Below are 20,788 nucleotides of genomic sequence, written 5' to 3' on the forward strand. Positions count from 1 at the left end.
TTAAGGTAGTTCAGTACATTAAACTGGTAATGCAATATTTTATTCATCATTTCAGCTGATTTCACCTAAATTGGAATTTTCTACAATAACAACAATTACAGAGTGTTCTCCTAGATCAGCAAAGAAAATTTCCTCCAGTTTATGCCTGGTAAGTCTTTAATATAAATATTCCAGGAAATTCCATATTGCACAAATTGTGCTTATCACACTTTTAAAGCCATTCTTGAATTAGAAGTAAATCTAAACTGAAAAATATTGCTATATTTAATAACACGTTCTTTGTGATTTCTTGTAGTTATTGTGCCTTTATTTTATAATGCAGAAAATCTATTTTCTATTGGATTAGTTGCGACTAACTTTGTCAGATGTGCGTGTAAAACTCTGCGTCTATATGCAAGTAAACAGAGTTCCTGCCACACCTCTGACTAAAGTTGTGGCATTGCAAAGGCAAAAAATCCAGAGGTATTCAGGGCTTAAGAAGAAAAGCAAGATTAAAGAGTTCATTTTATAAATTTTATAAAGCCACAGCTTTGGTTTTGTCAAACTTTATTTATTTAACGCAGTCAGAAAGTGGAAGAAAGGAGAATCAATTCAGAAGACCAAGGTCTGCAAAATCATTTAACCTGATAGGAAAATCGTACAGTGAAAAGAAGAGTGAAAAGGAATGCAAGAAACCAGTACTAGTGAACAGATCAAGATCGCTTTCTCCCTACTGTAGGAGGTGTTTACTCGAGCTTTGTTTAGATGATTTGCAATATTCTTCCCCACGCATGTCAGATCCTATTGGCAGGACATCTTTTGTGAATCGCTGTGTGAGTATTCTTGAATTGATTTAAATGCTCAATAGAAATATGCTTTAAGAATTTAATAAAAGATGATTGTCTTCTCACTGTAACAAGCTCAAATTTATCACGCACGTTTGTAGTTTTATCTTAACAGAGAAAACATGTTCCGTCAAATAATACTGAAATGCTCTTGAAAGAGACTATTTCATTTCGAAAAAAAATTGTTTAATGCCTCCCTTAAAAATAGCAAAGATATATTTTTTAAAAACCCGTTACGTATCCATGCATTAGTATCTGCAGCATAGTTTCACCCATGCTTTCTATATCTCTCACAAATCTAAAAATATTGAAAATTATTGAAAGTAAAAGAAAAAAAGGACCAACATACAAGACCAATCCTTAAATGAAGCTTGCTTTTAATTAAGCACCGAAAAATGATTCTATACAGGTCTCTTCACATCTCCTTTAAAAAATCTCAATTTTCGCATACATCAAATTATTTGAAATGCAGTGGCCAGAATCTTATCACCATTCATGTCGGTAGGATTTCCCCATCCTGCTGCAATGACTGGAGATTTGGCTGGCCATTGAATTCCCCAACCTCGTTGTAACGGGAGCACGGCATAATCAGCAGGTAAAATCGTGCCCAGTGACTTTTGTTATGCAATTTTTTTTTCAATATTCTTGCATGGGATGTGATGGCAAGGCCGGCATTTGTTGCCCATCCGTAATTGCTTTTGTGAAATGGAGATGAGCTGCCTTCTTGAAATGTTGCTGTCAATCTCATGTAGGCAAAACGTCTAATCTTCTCCAGGCTTCCATCTGTCTTCCCCTCCTTGAACCATCTTCAACCATTAATTGCTACCCGCCATCTGTAATTGACAACCCATCCTAAACAAGGTGGCCGTTCTCCCAAAAAAATTCTAAGTATCAAATTTGCATAAAAACTGGAGTAAATCTCGCTGCTTTTTTTCTGTGGGAGTCTCAAAATGAATCCCCCACACGCTGTGCATCACAGAGTGCCTCAGCGTAAATCCCATTGAAAATCAGTGGGAGGGGCCTAATCCCACACGATAGGCTGGCAGAATAGCACTCAGTGGGCCACTGCGCATGCGCCAATCTGTCAGCGCCGAGATGGGCGCGTGCACAGTAACTCTGCACTGCTGGCCTCCTGATTGCTGGCCACCTCAGTTGCTGCCAGCTCCATGAGCCCACATTGCTGGCACTCCCACCCTTGGCCTAATTGCTGCTCTCCCCCCACAAACATGCCCAGGCCAGCCTTGACGCACTCACCGATTCCCCATCCCCCATCTCACCACCTTGCTCCCCAGCAAGCAGACCCACCCGCGCCATGTCACCCCCACCCCCCATACCCTGCTGTCCAGCCCTGCTCGCTGGCCTCCCTCCCTCTGTCTCTCACCCAAAGTGCAAAGTGGCAGTGGGATCCCTCACCCCCACTGATCGCCTCCCCTCAGTCTCCTTGACACTACTCAGTGCTCGATGGGCAGTGCCAATGTGTCCCCTGGGCATTGGCACTTTGCCCCTTGAGCCATGCCATAGTGGCAATGCCCCTCCCCACCTCCTCCAGCACCTGACCCTCTAGAGTTCCTTGATTTGCCCCCCTTCCCCCCAACTCCAGGGGGTTGGGCCGCCAGCTCCCCACAAGTTGGGAATTATAATTATAGCAAGCTATAAAAGTGAAATACTCCTGGCAAGGGAAGGGGGAAGAGAGGCTGGAAACATCCACACAAGGCAATGGGTTGCTCTACTGCCACCAAATTGCCAACAAACATGCCAAATTTCCACAATTAAAACCTTACTATTTTCATTGCTTGCCCACCCACATGTAGAGGGTAGCTGATCCCGTTCTCCTCCTGGAAAACATAACGTCCCATCTCCATGCAGCCAGAAAAATATAATTATATGAAGTCTGTTTAACTCTAAATCTCAATGCAAAATAATCTATTATTATGAGCAGTAATCTTGTGCACTTTTACGAATTGTGACCCATATGTCTGGGGCCGGAATTTTACCAGAATTGAGATGGGTGACGCTCAGAGAACAGCATTCTCCATTGGCCTCAAGTGGGATCAGATGAAATTTGGGCAGACAAGCCAGTAAAATTCTGCCCATGGTCTAGATTCTGGCAAACTCAGGACCGTATTACTTACTGTAAGGTTGTGAAATGGTGTATTCTCAACTGTATGATTCAGAGGTGAAAGTGCTGCTGCTGAGTGAAGGCTAGAATTCATAGCCCAAAGTGATATTTCAATAGGATTTTTCTAATATAAATCGATGTTTCACGTTGTTAAGCCTTGAGCAGAAAAACTGACATTGCAATCGTTGCTGGGTCATGACCTCATCCGGGGAAGCAAATAGCCACAGCCTGTGATTTTTGGAGGGGTGGAATGCTAATTAGCTGGAGGGCAGGTTTGGTGGACAGTTAATGGCCGCAGGTGCAGATGGAGATGGGACTCTAAGTGCGGGCTCCATTTAAAGACATTATGAGTTCCATTAATGTGCCATCGTCCAAGAGAAAATAATACAGGTATTCAGGAAGAGGGACAGATGCCTGGAACATGGGGTATTATTGCCCCTTGACTGCTGATCTCAAGATCTCCTGGAGGCTACAAAGAGAGGAGGGACATCCTCTTTCCAGAGGGTGGAAGGAGATGTCCACCCTGCCAAACATAGAATGAGGCTGATGGCGTAGTTGGAGGTTGCTAGCTCACCCTGCAGCTCCAATAATGCTTCTGGTCAGTTCCAAGTGATTTTCCCTGATTTAAAATGGTTAATTACTTCTGTGTCTCTGAAGGCACCTGTAGAGCTGCTGGTTCTCTGGGTTAGGGGCACTGGGAGCCTGCCAAGCTACCAGCTTGGGGGTGGCACATAGGGGCCATCTCTGGAGAAAATCACTCTACTGGTCTAGCTCGCAGTAGGTGGGAACTGAGAACCCCCATTTTGTCTTGATGTCAGGGTGCTGAAGCCCATGGCATAATTGTGCTCAAAAAAAACTTATAGCCCAGAATGAGGCATTTCAGTGCATCATCCTGTCCCAGCTCTTTCACAGCAGCAAGCAGCCAGTCACATTCCCCTGCTCTTTTTCCATTGCCCTGCAATTTTCTCCTCTTCAATTATTTATCAACTTCACTTTGAAAGTTAATTTTGAATCTGCTTCCACTAACCTTTTAGGCAGTGCAATCGATATAATAACTTGCTGCGTCACCTCTGGCTCTTTTGTCAATTACTTTAAATCTGTGACTTTTAGTTACTGACCCTCTGCCCTTCTTTCTTACATATTCTGCAAAAACCCTTCATGATGCCTCTGCTCAAAGGAGAGTACTCCTAGTTTTCTCTAGTGTTTACACAAAACTGAAATCCTCACCCCGCTTTGAGTTTAGTAAATCTTCTCCCTATCTTTTGCAAGACTTTGACATGTGTCCTAACATGTGGAGTCCAGAATGTGTCATGAAAACAACACAAAAATATTTACCTGAAGAAATTATTTCACTTATCTCCTGGAAAAGAAGTAGTATTTCCATGGAGCTGTGAAGACTCCACTGTATATCCAAAATGGCGGATGGACTCCAGATCTGGAAGCCCTGACCCATATCCAATATCCCAAAGAAACAAATTATACTGGGTGGTGGATTGGGGCTTGGGACAGCAAGTGAGTCTCACGGGGAGAAAACACAAATGCAGGAGGGCCATCCTGATTTCAAACACACCCCAGTTAAACTGTCAGATAAGGTTCTTGCTCCAGTTATAAATTTTTAGAGTAGATATAAATGGTTTTCAGGGGTGAATAACAACCCAGACCCGTCCACCGCTAAGATCTTCTGGTTCCCCCGAAAGTCAATGGGCTTTTGGCTGGCCCACCCTATCCCTACAGCGGGTCCTGCTATGGCAGAGCTGGAAAATACTGGGCAACATCTGTTGAACTGTCAAATGATTAAAAAGCCAATGTTTAAAGAAAAAAATCTGCTTTCCTGTGTCTGTGATTTGAAAAAAAGACTGTTTATGCAGTTTCAATAGCTGTTTGTTGATATTAATCCAATTCCTAGCATATGTCATTATTATTGCTTGACTATTTTCCATAATGTATCATTATTACACTGGGGGATTGTAAGTTCACCGTTTGACAGCTTGAAGAGGTTAATAAAGTATTAGCGGTCTTTTATTTGGTGTTATGAATAAAATGCTTTTCTTTAACAAAGGATCAACTACTTGAGGGATTCAAATGCATTGAAAAGATTTTCATGAATGAGTGTTTCTTTTTATCATGAAGTTTGTAATGGATATTTAGAGCTTTATTTCACCCCAACGTAGCTCCTGAGATCTATGCATAGTGGATGCTGGGTGAGTTGGCATGGAAGATATATGGGCAGAGGAAGATGGGTGTGGCATGAATTGGCATGCATTGACACTATGATGGCATTGGGGGTTTATAAGGTCCACAGAGATGGGCAGGGATCATGGGTTGACACTAAGTTGGCGTAGAAACTATCACGGGCCATGGGAATGGGTGTGTTCATCATGGGCTTTCATAAATTGGCAGTTGACAAAGGAGCTATAAATGTGCCATGGGTATGATTGAGGACATAGGTGTGGGCAGAGGGCATGGGTTGGCATCATGGGCATGGAGAGTGGGTAGAATGTTGTGGAGGTGTAAGAGATGAGGGATAGAGCACCTAATGTTGAAGAAAACAACCGGAACAAAGCCCAGAGAATTGAGACAGTTCTTTCAAACCACCCAATTTGGCACCTGGTGGACCCTGTGGCCACTCTGAACTGTTTTCGGGGCTGGTGGGCCCTACTCCAGACCGCATGCCCCCTCCACAGGGTGAAATCCTCCCATCCGAAGCATATTATCATTAGGAAATTTCCTGGCTCCTGTTTCTATCTAGGGAGGAAAAGGTGGTCTGTGATGCGTGGGAAAGATTTACTGACCAGAGCAATATGTTTTCTGATAATGTTTTGATGCTGCTGCTGTTTTGAGAGACAGAACTATAAAATAAAATTATTGTGGTAGTAGAAGTTGTACTTGTATTTTAACCCTTACTTTATTATCAATCATTTCATCAGGCCACAATCTTGTTTCATAAGCAATAGAGTTCCTTATTTCTAGGCATGAAATTTGAAATGGTGATTCGCCTGATTGCATTGTAGATATTTTGTTTGAAAATGTTTGGATACATAATATAAAACTATAGCATTATAATTTCAAAATATATTTTGTTTTCTTTTAGAGTGACAGATGTCAGCCTGAGAAAAAGCACACATCATCACTATCATGCTCAGCATTTGATAGAAGTGCAAAGGCCAGGTCAAGAACTGCTTCTCTGTTGAATTATTGTCCTGGTAAGATTCTACATGTGCACATTATGATAATTAATAGAAAAATGAATTGTGTAGCTGTATAAAAGACTAGTTTAGATGTAAAATTAACTCATGATATAGATAGTTAAAAGAAGTTAAATCAAATGTCTAGGTTTTTAAAATATTTTTGTTAATTTATGGGATATGGGCAATACTAGCCAGACCCGTATTATTGTCCATACCAAGTTACTCTTGAAGAAGGTGATGGTGACCCTTCTTTTTGAGTTACTGCTGTCCCTGTGGTGATTATTCCCATAATGCTGTTAGGTTGGGAGTCTCTGGATTTGGATCTAGTGAAGAAATGATACCTGACATTTTCCAGTATCTGGACGGGATTTTCATGCTGCATGTGTCTCGAGACCTGGAATTCTTGCCCCAAGTCAAAAGAGCTTTAAATGGTCCACCAAATTTTCTGTCCAACCTGCTACTATTCCAACGGCGGGTGGGACTGGAAAATTTACCCCTATACCTAACCATTCCAATGAACAGAAATAAACAGGAACTTAATGAACTGGAGTGTGCCAGAATGGCATTATGTAAAACATGGGTTGTAACCAGTATCAGCAAATGAAGCACTTTGAGCATTTCCAAGGATATCTTTTCTCATAGAGTAAACTAAATAATATCTAAAAATTTAGAGTTTAGTAAAGCACAGATGGATTGAGTTTTTTGTTACAATTGTTAGGAAGTTATCTTTATAATTGCTTAAGGCAATGGTTGCTTAGTTTTTGTTGATGCAGGTTAACTGATAGTGACAGATTCATTGTGAATCAAAATGACAGGAGTTATTTACTATTAAATACTGATTGAACCAATGAGTAGCTGTCCTTGATCTGGGGAAGCCAAAAACTTGCTTTCCACTATTTGTTTAGATTCATCGTAAAAGTTTCTACATTTATAAGGTAGCACAGCGATTAGCACTGCTGCCTCATAGCGTCAGGGACCTGGTTCAATTCCGGCCTTGGGTCACTGTCTGTGTGGAGTTTGCACATTCTCCCAGTGTCTGCATGTGTTTCCTCCGAGTGCTCCGGTTTCCTCCCACACTCCAAAGGTGTGCAGATTAGGTTGACTGGCCATGCTAAATTACTCCTCAATGCCAGCGGGACCAGCATTGTAAATACTTGGGTTTAGGGATAGGGTCTGAATAGGATTCTGTTCTGTGCAGACTCAATCACCCAAATAGCCTCCTTCTACACTGTAGGGATTCTACAATTCTATGATTTATGTTTGTCGAGGGTTTCTGCAAACTTAACTTTTGCAACTCAAGCTGTAACAGAAATGCTGCAATACATTGTTCCTGGTTGCAGCGATTCATTCTCAAACTTGTGCTCTATATTTTCTAACTTACCAATTATACATTATGAGCATAAATCCAGGAATCTACAACTGAGTCACTAATTCTCATTTCAATATTTGGTCATTCAATGCATGGCAAATCAGTGGCTGGATAGCAGAAAGGGTACAGTCACATTTAGAACTTCAGGTATTTTGTCTTTATAATGAAAGTTGACACAATGACTTACTTGCCAAAATGCTTGTGGATCAAGTGGGTTGCCCTAATTGGAGGCCCCTGAAAATTGGGTGGAATTTCAAGGCCAGAGAATGCTGTGTTAAAATTAGAGGTAGAGATAATTGGAGAAGTACTTAAAATCATTTTATGTGGTCTGTGCAGAAGGAAATAAAAAGATGAATTATGAGCAAGAAAAGAAAGTGGACCATGGAGTGCTAATATCAAGTGCCAAAATATCTGTTTGGAATTGTGTGATCAAAATTATGTTATTGCGTTTTTAATGTGTCCATCTTTCCAGCTGATGTATAATGTGAATGAAATAGTTGTGTGTGTCACACTAATGAAAGCCGGGAAAGTTATAAGGCAATTGTGTAGGAATTAAACTGTTGGATTATATAAAGAGGCTGCAGAAAATGTGTTAAATTCTTAATTAACTATAAAGATATCAGAGGAGTGATAAAAATATTTCTGTTATCAATTTGAAGGCTTACAAGTGAAAGAAAGCTTAATAGGTAGATTCGGGATAAAAACCAAAACACAGCATTTTCTCAAGGTCGCAGTGCCGTGACTGATATATGGCTTTATTTTAGCTTTCTTGTGCTCTTGAGCTTTTTTTTGTTTCCTTATTTAGATAGTTGCAGATCACGATTTGAAGTAGACCAGGTGAGTAGAACTTAAATTTTTGTTATAATTACCAGTACATTTGCGCAAAGATCTTTGAATATGCTTATTGAGACCCTTCAATCAACTGTGTCTGCAACTTCCTTCCCTTCCTCTAGTCCACTGGACCAAACTTCCACTGGGTATTCTCACCTGGTCCCATTCTTAACTAATAGAAACCAGAGAATCACTTGCAATTGCTTCTCTTCTTGTTTCCACGTTATTACCTCTGATGTTCCCCAAAGAATTAATCCTTGGCACCATCCTTTTTCTCATTTGCATCCTGTCCCTTGGTGATAACATCCGTAAGTAAAATGTTAGTTTTGTAAGCTCGCTAATGACATCCAGCTCCATTGCACCACTGCTTTGTTCAATTCTTCCACTGTTGTGAAATTATCAACTGCTTACTGGAAATCTAGTACTGGATGAGCAGAAGTTTTCTCTAATTAAATACTAAGTAGACTGAAGCCATTGTTTTTGGTTCCTGTTCTAAACTCCATTCCCTAGCTACTGAATCTGTCCCACTGGCCCATAACTGAAGTTAAGTCAGTCTCTTCGCAACCTTGATGCTACATTTGACCCTGAGTTGAGCTCCCAACCTCATATTTGCACCATCATTAAAACTGCCTATTTCCAGCTCTAATGTTGTCTAACTTCACCCTAATCTCAGCTAATCTATTACTGAAACCCTCATCCATGCCTTAGTTACCTCCTGACTTGTCTATTGCTATGCATTTTGAGCTTTCTCCAACATCCTCCCCTCTGTAACCTTGAGGTCATTCAAAATTCTGCTGCATGTGTCTTCATTTGCACTATGTCTCACTCACCTATCCATGCTACTGCTTGCTGACCTATATTTGCTCCTGGTCAAGCAACATCTTGATTTTGAAATTTTTATTTTTGTTTTCTAATGCTTCCATGGCCATATCACTGTGATCTCCTCCAGCCTCATAATCCTCTCAGGTATCTGTGTCACCTAATTCTGACCTCTTGAGGAACTACAGTTTTAATCATTTCACCATAGGTGGCCATGCTTTCAGTTGCCTTGATCCTAGGACCCGGCATAGCCTGCTATCCTATCCTTTCTACCTCGCTATGCTCCTTTAAGACACTTCTTAAAACCTATCTCTTTCACAAGCTTTCAGTCATCTGCCTTAAAAACTTCTTATGTAACTTAGTGTCATATTTCATTTTATAATGCACCTACAAAGCACCTTACAATATTTTAAAATGTTAAATAGATCATTTCAGTATAAGTTGTTGTTATTGTTGTTGTAAACTTAAAGCTTTAAACCTTTAAACTACTCCTGCTCCTATTTCTTATGTTCTTATTTCCTATTTCTTATGTTCTTAAACATACCCCTCCCCAGCCCTAGTCCTGACTACACGTCTGTTTTTCTCCTGTCTCCTTTCATGTCTTCTCTGATTTTGTCTTGTCCATGAAACCCACCTCTGCTGCCTTGACCCCATTGCTGCTAATCTGCTAACCATCCAACCCTCCCTTCCCAGTTTCTGTGTTTGTTGATATTGTTATTGATTCTCTCTCTTCAGGTTCTGTCACTGCCCCTTCCCCCCCCACCCCCAAAATCTGCTGTTATCACTCATTCCTGTCCGAAAACAGTCTTGACCCCAACCTCCCTTTCCTCTCCAAAATGTTTGAAAGTTTTATTGTCTCCCAAATCCCACCTTTCCTAGAGCTTTGTGTTTGAACCCCTGGAATCAGGTTTCCTCCCCTGCTGCTGCACTGAAACAGTTCTTATCAAAATGAAGATGACATCCTGTGTCACTATGCAAAGATAAACTATCTGCCGTCATCCTTCCTGGCACCATCCTCCTCCAACCCCTCCCCACTGCATGGGTGAATGGAGCTGCACATGTCTAGTTCCATTCCTCAAGGAACTATCTTTACCCTCAACAACCCGATTTTTCATTGCACATTATCCTTTGATGATATGATCTGAAATACAGCTTCAATTTTTGCATGTATGCTGACCACACTCAGCTCTGAGTCATTACCACCTCTCTCAATTCATCCACTGTCTCTAAATTATCAGATTGGTTGTTTGGCTTCTAGTACTGGGTGAGTAGCAGTTTAATTTTCCAATTCGTCAGTCCCAGCTATTAAGTCTATACCTAATTTTCCTCTAGCCTGCACGGCACAACAACCCACATGGCCCCACATAAGGCTGTTTACAAGTTAACCCTGCTAAATGATTTGGTGTGTACAAGAAAATTTAAAGGGGCAGCACGCTTAAAGAAATCATTTGTAAGCTCAAAAGAAAATTATAGAGAACATTGCTCTGTACCCCAGTCACAGTGTCCATTGCTCTTCCTAGCAGCTGAATCACACTATTTACAATATTGGTGTTATATATGTCTTTGAGTTGAGTTGCCAACCATACATCCACCATCACTAGGATCGTCTATTTCTACCTCTGTAACATCATCTGCCTCACCCCTTTCTCAGCTCATCTGCTAAGAAGGCCGTTATCCATGTCCTGAGACTTGACTATTCAAATGCATTCCTGTCTGGCTTCTTACATTCTATCCTCTACAAACTTGAAGTCATCCAAAACTGTATTACCCTTGTGCTTATTCACACCAAGTTCCATTTGCTCATCACCCTGTACTCACTGATCTGCATTGGCTTCCAGTTAAACATTACCTTGATTTGAAAATTCTAATTCCTTGCTTTCAAATCCATCCATAGCTTTGCCCTCCCCAGACATTGTAAATTTCTCCAACCCCTCAACCCTTCAAGGCACAATCTATGTTCCTTCAATTCTGGTCCTTTAAGCATCCCTGATATTAATTGTTCCAGCGTTGGTGGCTGTTTCTTCAGCTGTCAAGGCCTAACGCTCTAAAATTCCCTCCCTAAACCTCCCCACCTCGTTTCATTTCTTCCTTCCTTTAAACATTATATAGAACCTACCACTTATGGTTAGCTAGAGCTTATCTCCATTGGGTGGAATATTCTCTTCTTTTGACTATAGCTAGAATTTTACCACCTTGCCCACCAGGGGAATCAGATGGACAAGGGGTGGACAAAAGGAAGATTTGTTGACCTTGGACAGGGTTCTATGGTTTTGATATGAGTGAGACTGTAAAATCCAACCCTATGTGTCAGTTCAGGCGGGAAAAGCTGATCGGCTGCATTGCCAGCTTTCCCACTACATTTTTTGGCAGATAGTAAAAAAATCCAGAATGAGGGTCCTACAACATCAGATTGGCTCACTCAGAGCCTTACCCACCAGCAACCCCGCCCCTCGACAAATCAGGGCACCCTCAATCTTAAAAAAAAGGAAAAAGAATGCCCCACAGACATGGGAGCCTCCCACCCCTAACCTGAATCACTCCAACAGAAGCCACCCAGCACTGCCCCCTGCTGCTACCCCATGGAAGCACGGCTGCCGACAACCAAAAAGCTAATTTACATTAGTTAACCAGCAATTGACCAAAATTTTATATTGCCCACCTGCCTTTACTGTTGGCAAGTGAGCCAATTGGCAAGGTGACCTTTATATTTAGGCTGCAACACCGACCCCAGGTTCAAATAAAATTAACAAATGTGCCTCGGGGCTAAAGTCTGAGTATGATTGTGCTGCCTAGTTTATTTTTTATGGGTCAACATCTCCCTGACGCAGCTCTACAGCGGCTGTTCCCTGCACTGCCCTTTTTTCAGGACCCGCCTTCTATCCAGCAGGACCCAGACTTTCACACCATACGTTTTGCACTGGCTGGCTACTGAGCGAAAAATTCAGGCCCACGATAAAGTGTAAGATCATAACTGAAAAATACATAATTAAGATAAAGATCAAAGTAATAGATTCAGGAGATGGGAAGCTAATTTTTGCGAAATAAGGATGGAAATGTTGATGAGAGAGTGGAAAAATACCCACAAGGAGAATAGAAGTAAGAAATATTTGAACTGACGATCCAATGAAGTTTGAGAGAAATACATTCCACTAAAAAATAGAATGGCCAATAATGAATCACTGTAAGTGATTAAGAGTTAAAGCGAAAGAAAAGGGCATATTCTGAAACACAACAATAAAGAAAAGGGTGACAATGGAGAATTCAAAGAAGTTAGGAAGGAACTTGAAAAAAATTAGGAAATTAAATTATCGAGGAATATAAAATAAATAGAACAGTATATTACTGATATGGGGTGGAATTCTCCCAAAAATATTCAAAGTGTTGAATTCGCATGGAAACTGGAGTAATTCATGCTGGTTTTTCTAGTGGAAGTTCAGATTAGAATCTCCCACATTCTGTGCACTGCAGCCACCAGTGTGAATATCATTATAAATCAGTGAACAGGGCCTATTCCCACCTTGGAGGCTGAAACCAGCAGCCTCTGCGCATGTGCAGTGACCCCGCAGTGTCAACCTGCAGATTGCTGGCCAGCTCGATCACTGGCCAGCCCGGGACCCCTGCAGTGCTGCCCCGCAAAAGTGCCTCACGGTCTCCCCAAGCAGTTCCCCCACACCCACAGGCAGACCTCAATACCCTTCTCTCTCCCCCACCACCCCCCGCCCCCCACCATCGCTGGCCTCTCTTCTGCCTCAATGCAGAGTGTCAGCAGGATTCCCAGCCTCACTGATTTCCCCCTAAGCCCCATCAGGCCCCACCCCCTTTGCACAACCTGATGCCTGGTGGGCTGTGCCAAGGTGCCCTCTGGGCATTGGCACGTTGCCCCTTGGGCAGTGCCATGGGGCACAGGCTGGCACTGCCAGGGTGTCCATGCCCTGGGGTCATCACCCCCTTCCACTGCCCAAAGGGCCTTGGGGGGGCCCCCAATTGTCTCCACTTCAGTGGGATCCTCCAGATAGCTTTCCACTTTCTGGAAACTACTGTAAGCCCACTAGAGTGAAACACTCTGGCAGGGTGAGAGAGGCTAGCGGGCCTGGAGAATTCAGTTCCGGGCCCACTCATCACAGTTAAATACGTTAAAATTAAATTAAAATAACTTACCTGTCTTCCCACCGGTTTCCAGCGTGGACCTAACGGTGCCAGAAATTCAGGGCTGGGAGATGTACACGCAGCAGGAATACATGTGCAAATCCTGCGCATTCATGGACACGGGATTCTCCCACCCACTGCACTAGAAAACTAGCATGCCGGGGTGGGAGAATCGCTTCCATATAAACAAGAAAAAGAAAATCAATATGGGGTTGAGCCACAAGACAAACTTACAGATAATAAAAACAAAGTACTGAATAATTACTTTGCCCCAGTGGTCTCCAAGATGAGTAATAGTGTGGGCATGACAGTAGCAGGGGATAAAAAAGAACAACTATCATGACATTTAAGTTTTAAAAAAGGGAGATGGCAGATAAACTAGTCAAAGTGAGGATAATAACCTAGGGCCACATAAGATGCATCCACATGTAAAATAAACAAAGGAAATGAGAGAAGTGGTACTATTTTATATGTACTATAAATCTATTTTAAAAAAAATAGTACCAGAGGACTGGAAGATGACTAATGTGATCATTATATTCAGTAGAGACAAACAACAAATCTAGGAACCTATAGCCCACTTAGCTTAATGTTGATGATAGGAAGGACAACCAAATCTTAAGTCAAAGATATAGCAGAAGAACATCTAGAAACAGAAAATATACAAAGACTAGTCATCATCAACAATGGAAACTTGTATTTTAGCAAGGTTTTTAATGAAATTAAATCTCCCAAGGCACTTCACAGTAGCTTTGTAAAATCAGTATGGCTCCAAGTAACATGAGGAGCTATTCGGTCAGATGCCCAAAAGTTTCAGCAAAGGGATAAGTTTTTAATAAGTATCTTAAAGGGCAAAAGAGAGGTGGAAAGGTATAAGGAGAGAATTCCAGAGCTTGGGGCACAGGCAAATTAAGGCCTAGCCATTAACAGTGGGGCAATAATGTTTGGGAAAGTAAAAAAGGCCAGAATTAGAGTGTTGATATCTCAGGATGTTTTGGGGCAAGGCAATGGGGGGGATTTTAAAACAAAAATTCCAAAAGTGAAGGGTTTTTCATGACTAGCCTTATTGAACAGCCAGAAAATTCCAGCCATAGAGTCTGAAAAAGTTAGAGGAAAAAATGGATTTAGATTTACACATTTCACAATCATAGAAAATAACAATACAAATTAACAAAGTCATAAAATGTAAACAAAAAATAAGAGTTCTTCAGAGGAATAGAATTCAAAAACAAAAAAAATTGCTAAATTTGGATAGAGTGATGGCTAGACCACTCAGAGTACAATGTACAGTTCCTGTTTCCATTTTACAGAAGTTATAGAAGCACTAGAGATAATAAATGTTTATAAGCATGATGCCAGAAAGAGAGGGTATAATTATCAGGAAAGACTGAACAGGTGGGGCACATTTCTCCAGGAGGCAAATCATGCAGGTCGATACCCAGTGTTCTGGCTGTAGACATATTGCCTTCATTCCGCAGCAGTCCACTGTCCGAGTTGCATTTGAGCTACAATGGAGTGCAAAGTCCATCAGCTGACAAGATAGCTGATAATGCTAGTTTGCAACTATCACACATGAACACTGCATGCGTATAATGAAAGTCATGCTGCCATACAAAATGTGACAGAGCGGACCGTTGGCATGCTGAAATAATAATTCCTCCACCAGGACCACTCTGGTGGAATCCTGCAGTAGCTGGCAGATTATGTGTCGAGATTTGTGGTGGTCTGCTGCCGTCTGTATAGCCTCAACATCTTCAGAGGCAGCTTTGGCTTGCAGCAGTATGGTGAGCAGATGCATGGGGAGAGGAAGAGAAGCATTCGGAGGAGGAAAAAGAGGGAGGAAGGAGATAACCTGTAAAACATCTCTCTGACAAGGATGTCCATGAAGAACTCCTCAAGTGCAATATCAGTAGCTGTAACCACAATTACCCACCTTACCTTCTGCTGTCATTGACCATCACAACATTCACGTGGTCGCAAGGCAAAAATAAAAGCAACTGCAAAATGAATATTCCAAACCAAATTTATAAATTAAAACATGCCATACTGAATATAAAAGTCAACTTATCACCCCGTGCATTCCTTTAGTGCCTGTCTTCCTTGTGCCTTTATCTGATATAGTGTCCCTTTGCAGAACTGTGCAAATCACTGTAGCATGACAGATAGAAGGCTGCTGACTTCTGATGAAAGAGGTTTCACCGATCTTGAGGACGACCTTGAACAGGTTTAAGCTGATGGTGCAGACAGGTCGCAGGATAGCATGTATTTTAAACAAGCGTGTAGAAACTGGAATTTAATACAGAAACGAAGGAAGTGCTGCTTCTTGCCTCCGATACTTGTAGTGACTTGTAGTGGCTGTTTTCTTGCCTTTGTTTTCTCTACCTTCCATACTTGCTCACTATCTTCCTGCCTTCATTTCCAGCTTTGCTTCTCTCCCTCTGAGTTTATGCTCAGGTTTTCAAACCCTTGCCTAACTAGTTTAAACATTTCACAAAACACGAGCAAACATCCCCACTATAGTAATCACCCTAACCCTTTTGAGATGCACTGTGTCCTATTATAGAAAGGATATTATTAAACTAGAAAGAGTGCAGAAAAGATTTACTAGGATGCTACCAGGACTTGATGGATTGAGTTATAAGGAGAAACTGGATAAACTGGAACTTTTTTCTCTGGAGCGTAAGAGGCTGAGGGGTGATCTTATAGAGGTCTATAAAATAATGAGGGGCACAGATCAGCTAGATAGTCAATATCTTTTCCCAAAGGTAGTGGAGTCTAAAACCAGAGGGCATAGGTTTAAGGTGAGAGGGGAGAGATACAAAAGTGTCCAGAGGGCAATTTTTTCACACAGAGGCTGGTGAGTGTATGGAACAAGCTGCCAGAGATCATAGTAGAGGTGGGTACAATTTTGTATTTTAAAAAGCATTTAGATAGTTTCATGGGTATGATGGGTACAGAGAGATATGGGCCAAATGCGGGCAATTGGCATTAGTTTAGAGGTTTTAAAAAAGAAAAGGCGGCATGGACAAGTTGGGCCGAAGGACCTGTTTTCATGCTGTAAACCTCTATGACTCTAAGTGTCATTATTAATTCCTGCCTTCTTTGGTTATTAAAGGATTAGCTCGCTTTGATGTAGGACTATGGATACAACAGTGGTACAGTTGTTAACACTGCTGCCTCACAGTGCCAAGGACCCGGGTTCAATTCCTGGCTTGGGTCAGTGTCTGTGCAGAGTCTGCACTTTTTCCCCATGTCTGCGTGGTTTTCCTCTGGGTGCTCCGGTTTGTTCCCGCAGTCCGAAAGATATGCTAGTTAGGTGCATTGGCCATGTGAAATTTTCCCTCAGTGTACCCGAACAGGCGCCGGAGTGTGGCGACTCAGGGATTTTCACTTCATTGCACTGTTAGTATAAGCCTACATGTGACAATAATAAATAAAGTTTAAACTTTAAATAAGAATTTAAGTTCTTCAGGGCATTTAAATGACTTGAATATACTTTACATATAATGATGTCCTCTGGGCCTCCTTCCCTGCTATAGAAATAAAACAACTCTACTCCTTTCCATTTCGCCACCAATACCTGCAATGTTAGTTCAATATCCTGAAAGTCTGTGCTCTCCCCTTTTGTGCCATTCCTTTTCCAAGTTTGATTGTTTTCAACCAGGACTCCCATCACAATGATTCCAGCCACAATGCATATCTGCCTTTAAAGAGATATAGGCTGGCTGCAAATAGTGCAAGTTAACTTTAAACAAGAATAGTCATTCACAATCTTGGTACCAATCTGGCCAATGAACCACGTGGTTAATGTAATTTGGAGATAGAGATCATTCAAATGAATAGGCAGCACAATGTTGTCATGCTGCCTATATTGCAATCAATAAGAACAGGTTAATTATGCATCACAATCCCTATGATTGCACTGTTTCTGGAGGTTCTCCAGTTTAGCCCCCAAAATGTTTCTACTTGTGAGGATGTTATAAACTAGGCATCATAAATGTAAGATGGTCGCTAATACATTGAATAGGGCTTTCCAAAGAAATTCTTTACCCAGAAAGAGCTTAGAATGTGGAGCTCGCCCTTGCTCGACCCAAGATTGGAAAATCCCAGCAGAGGTCAACAGACGTTTGCACTGTCCACCCCCCGCCCACTCAGATTCTGTGTGGACAAGGCAGTAGAATTTCAGCGCTAGACTAAATGAGACAAATGACACAATTATATTTAATGAGAAGCTAGGCAAGTACATGAGGGAGAAAAAAACAGAGTGTGAAATTGCTGCCCAAGGGTCAACCAGACTTGAAACGGTGGTTCTGTTCTCTTTCCACAAATGCAGTCAGACCTGCTGAAAGTTTGCAGCATTTTCTGTTTTTTTTTCAGATTCCAGTATCCACAGTATTTTGTCTTTACCCTATCATTAACAGTCTTTGCTTCCCTTGATTCAACACTGAAGGATGGAAACCATTCAACCACCATGTCTCAAAGATTGAAAAGAACTACAGATTGAAGTTGCAAACATACACACAAATTAGCAGTAAGCATTGGCCACTCAGCCCCTCAAGCCTGCTCTGCCATTCTGTTAGATTATGACTGAGGGACTCCTGCAGTGGTGTCCTGGGTTTGAAATGATTGGCTTCAAAAATCACAACTATCTTGTTTTGTGCTCAGTATGACACCAAACAGTGGAGAATTTTTTTCTGCCTGATTCTCATGGCTTCAGTTTTGCTGGGGCTCCTTGATGGTACATTTTGTTAAATGCTGCCTTGATGTCAAGACAAGGCAATCTCATCTCCCCTCTGGAATTCAGCTCTTTGTTCTTGTTTGATCCAAGGTCATAATAAGGTTTAGAGGTGTTTGCTCTGAATGATCCCAAACTGAGTATCGCTGAGTAGGTAATTGGTGAGTGAGTAATATCTGATGGCACTGTCCATGATATCCTCTATCACTTTGCTGACAATTGAGAGTATTTGAAAGTTTATTTATTAGTGTCACAAGTAGGCTTACATTAACACTGCAATGAAGTTCCTGTGAAAATCCCCTAATCGCCACACTCCACCAACTGTTCAGGTACACAGGGAGAATTTAACATGGTCAATGCACCTAGTCAGCACGTCTTTCTGTGGGAGGAAACCAGAACACCCGGAGGAGAATGTGCAAATTCCAGACAAGCAGTGACCTAAGCTGGGAATCAAACCTGAGTCCCTGGCGCTGTGAGGCAGCAGTACTAACCACTGTGCCACCGTGCCTAGAACAGTGAATGGTCAGATTGAATTTCTCCTGCTTTTTGTGAACAGGACATATTTGGGCAATTTTAAACTTAGCCAGCAGATGCTGGTGTTGCAGTTGTAATGCAACAGCTCATTTGAGGGCACAGTTGCTTCTGGAGCCGTTTTCAGCACCACAGGAAGCTGACAGGGCCCACAGCCTTTGCTCTATTCAGTTTCTTCATGTCGGGTGGAGTGAATCAAATTGGCTGAAAGTTGACATCTGTTATTCTTTCAAGTCGGAAGGAGGCTGAAGAAGGGTCTTTGAATAGTGTGGATGAACAGAGGGATCTAGGTGTGTGTGTACATAGATCCCTGAAAGTTGGGAATCAAGTAGATAAGGTTGTTAAGAAGGCGTACGGTGTCTTGGCGTTTATTGGTAGGGGGATTGAATTTAGGAGTCGCAGTGTAATGTTGCAACTGTACACTACTCTAGTGCGGCCGCACTTGGAGTACTGTGTGCAGTTCTGGTCCCCGCATTACAAGAAGGATGTGGAGGCGTTGGAGAGGGTGCAGAGGAGGTTTACTAGGATGTTGCCTGGTATGGTGGGGAGGTCCTATGAGGAGAGACTGAGGGATTTAGGGTTGTTTTCGTTGGAAAGAAGGCGGCTAAGAGGGGATCTTATTGAAACATATAAGATGATTAGAGGTTTAGATAGGGTGGATAGTGATAGCCTTTTTCCTCGGATGGAGAAAGCTAGCACGAGGGGGCATGGCTTTAAATTAAGGGGGGGTAGCTACAGGACGGATGTCAGGGGTAGGTTCTTTACCCAGCGGGTGGTGAGGGATTGGAATGCCCTGCCTGCTGCAGTTGTAAATGCGTCTAGTTTGGGGGCGTTTAAGAGATCTCTGGATAGGTTTATGGACGAAAAGGGATTGGTATAGGCTAGTGGGTCATTGTTTTTGTAACTGGTCGGCGCAACATCGTGGGCCGAAGGGCCTGTTCTGCGCTGTAATGTTCTATGTTCTATGTTCTAAATGCTTCAATCTTGACTTTTGTACTGATGTGTGGAAATATTCCTGTGCCTCCTCCAGTTGTTTTAGTAATCACTACCATTCATAACTGGATGTAGTAGGACTGCAGATCTTTGAATTAGTCAGTTGTTTGTAAGATCACTTACTGTTTCCACTGTTTAACATGCAAAAAGGCTGGTGTCACCAGGTTGGCATCTCACTTATAGGTATGTATAGTGATGCTGTTGCTGGCTTGTTCTCCTACATTCCTCATTAAACTACTGATGATCCCCCAGATTGATGGTAATGATGAGGGATATTCTTGACCTTGAAGTTTAAGATTGTGGTGGAAAAGATTTCTGACACTGGCAATTGCCACAATGCTTCATGGATGATGGTTTGGAACTGCAAGATCCATTCTGAATCTATCCTATTTTGCATAATGGTAAGTGCTACATACATGTTGGTGAGTGCCCTCAGGCTTCTACCAAAGATCTTATGGACAGATACATCTACAGTAGGTAGGTTGGTGAGGAGAAGATAATTTTTTCCTTGCACCACCATCCACAGGACCTATCTAGCAGCTGTATCTTTCAGGATTTGGCTAATTCGGTGAGTAATGGTGTTACCAAGCCACTTCTGGTGATGAACATTAATGTCTTCCATCCAGAATGCACTGTACATTTGCTGCAAATAATACTATATCCAAATGATGTTCAACATGGAAGGTGACAGCTATGATTGGAAAGTGTGCATCGGTGAGATGTAGTATATCGATAGTAGGGGCCTTTTGCATTTTTAATGTATTTTTAAGAAGTGATGGGAGGCTCAAAGTGGAAGTGCCCTCTCTCTCCATCTCTCTCTATCTCTCTGTCTCCCCCCAACACATAGTGGCAGCTTTTATCTTGGATGGTGGGACAGTTGATTTGTCATTGTCAGAGGTCTCTTATTGGCCTTCCAACTTAGGCAGCCTGCCCAAGCAGTTTGCCATTCTATCCTTGATCCAGCCTTTTGAAAATTGTTCTCAGGCCATTAATAAGCTTATTAGGCTTGGCACTGAAAAATTGTGATGTGGGGTCTACTTCCGACACGATGTGGAGTCGGAAGCCAGAAGTTCTCCTGCATCAGGTCCTCGACCTCAGAGGGAAATCCAGTACCTGTTGTCTGTCCTGGCCTACGTTTGTCTCACCTGTACTCCAGGTTAGTGTCACTGAAACAGGACACCCTTTCCCTAACATTCAATTATTATCTCCAATTATTTGATTCTGAGGCTAGAT

At 42.0% G+C, this 20,788-nt stretch overlaps 1 protein-coding gene across 1 annotated transcript in view; it reads left to right on the forward strand.

The window, feature by feature from the left end:
- Positions 1-20,788, forward strand: part of LOC145343426 (spermatogenesis-associated protein 6-like) — a 69,407-nt gene that overhangs the window by 30,174 nt on the left and 18,445 nt on the right. Inside the window, exons 6-9 of the mRNA XM_080189654.1 lie at positions 56-148; positions 564-812; positions 6,035-6,146; positions 8,306-8,337. Coding sequence (XP_080045780.1) covers positions 56-148; positions 564-812; positions 6,035-6,146; positions 8,306-8,337 — 486 coding nt within the window. The remainder of the gene's footprint in view (positions 1-55; positions 149-563; positions 813-6,034; positions 6,147-8,305; positions 8,338-20,788) is intronic.

This window comes from Carcharhinus amblyrhynchos, chromosome 5 (genome assembly GCF_965287045.1).
Source record: "Carcharhinus amblyrhynchos chromosome 5, sCarAmb.v2.hapA, whole genome shotgun sequence".
In the NCBI taxonomy this organism is placed as follows: domain Eukaryota; kingdom Metazoa; phylum Chordata; class Chondrichthyes; order Carcharhiniformes; family Carcharhinidae; genus Carcharhinus; species Carcharhinus amblyrhynchos.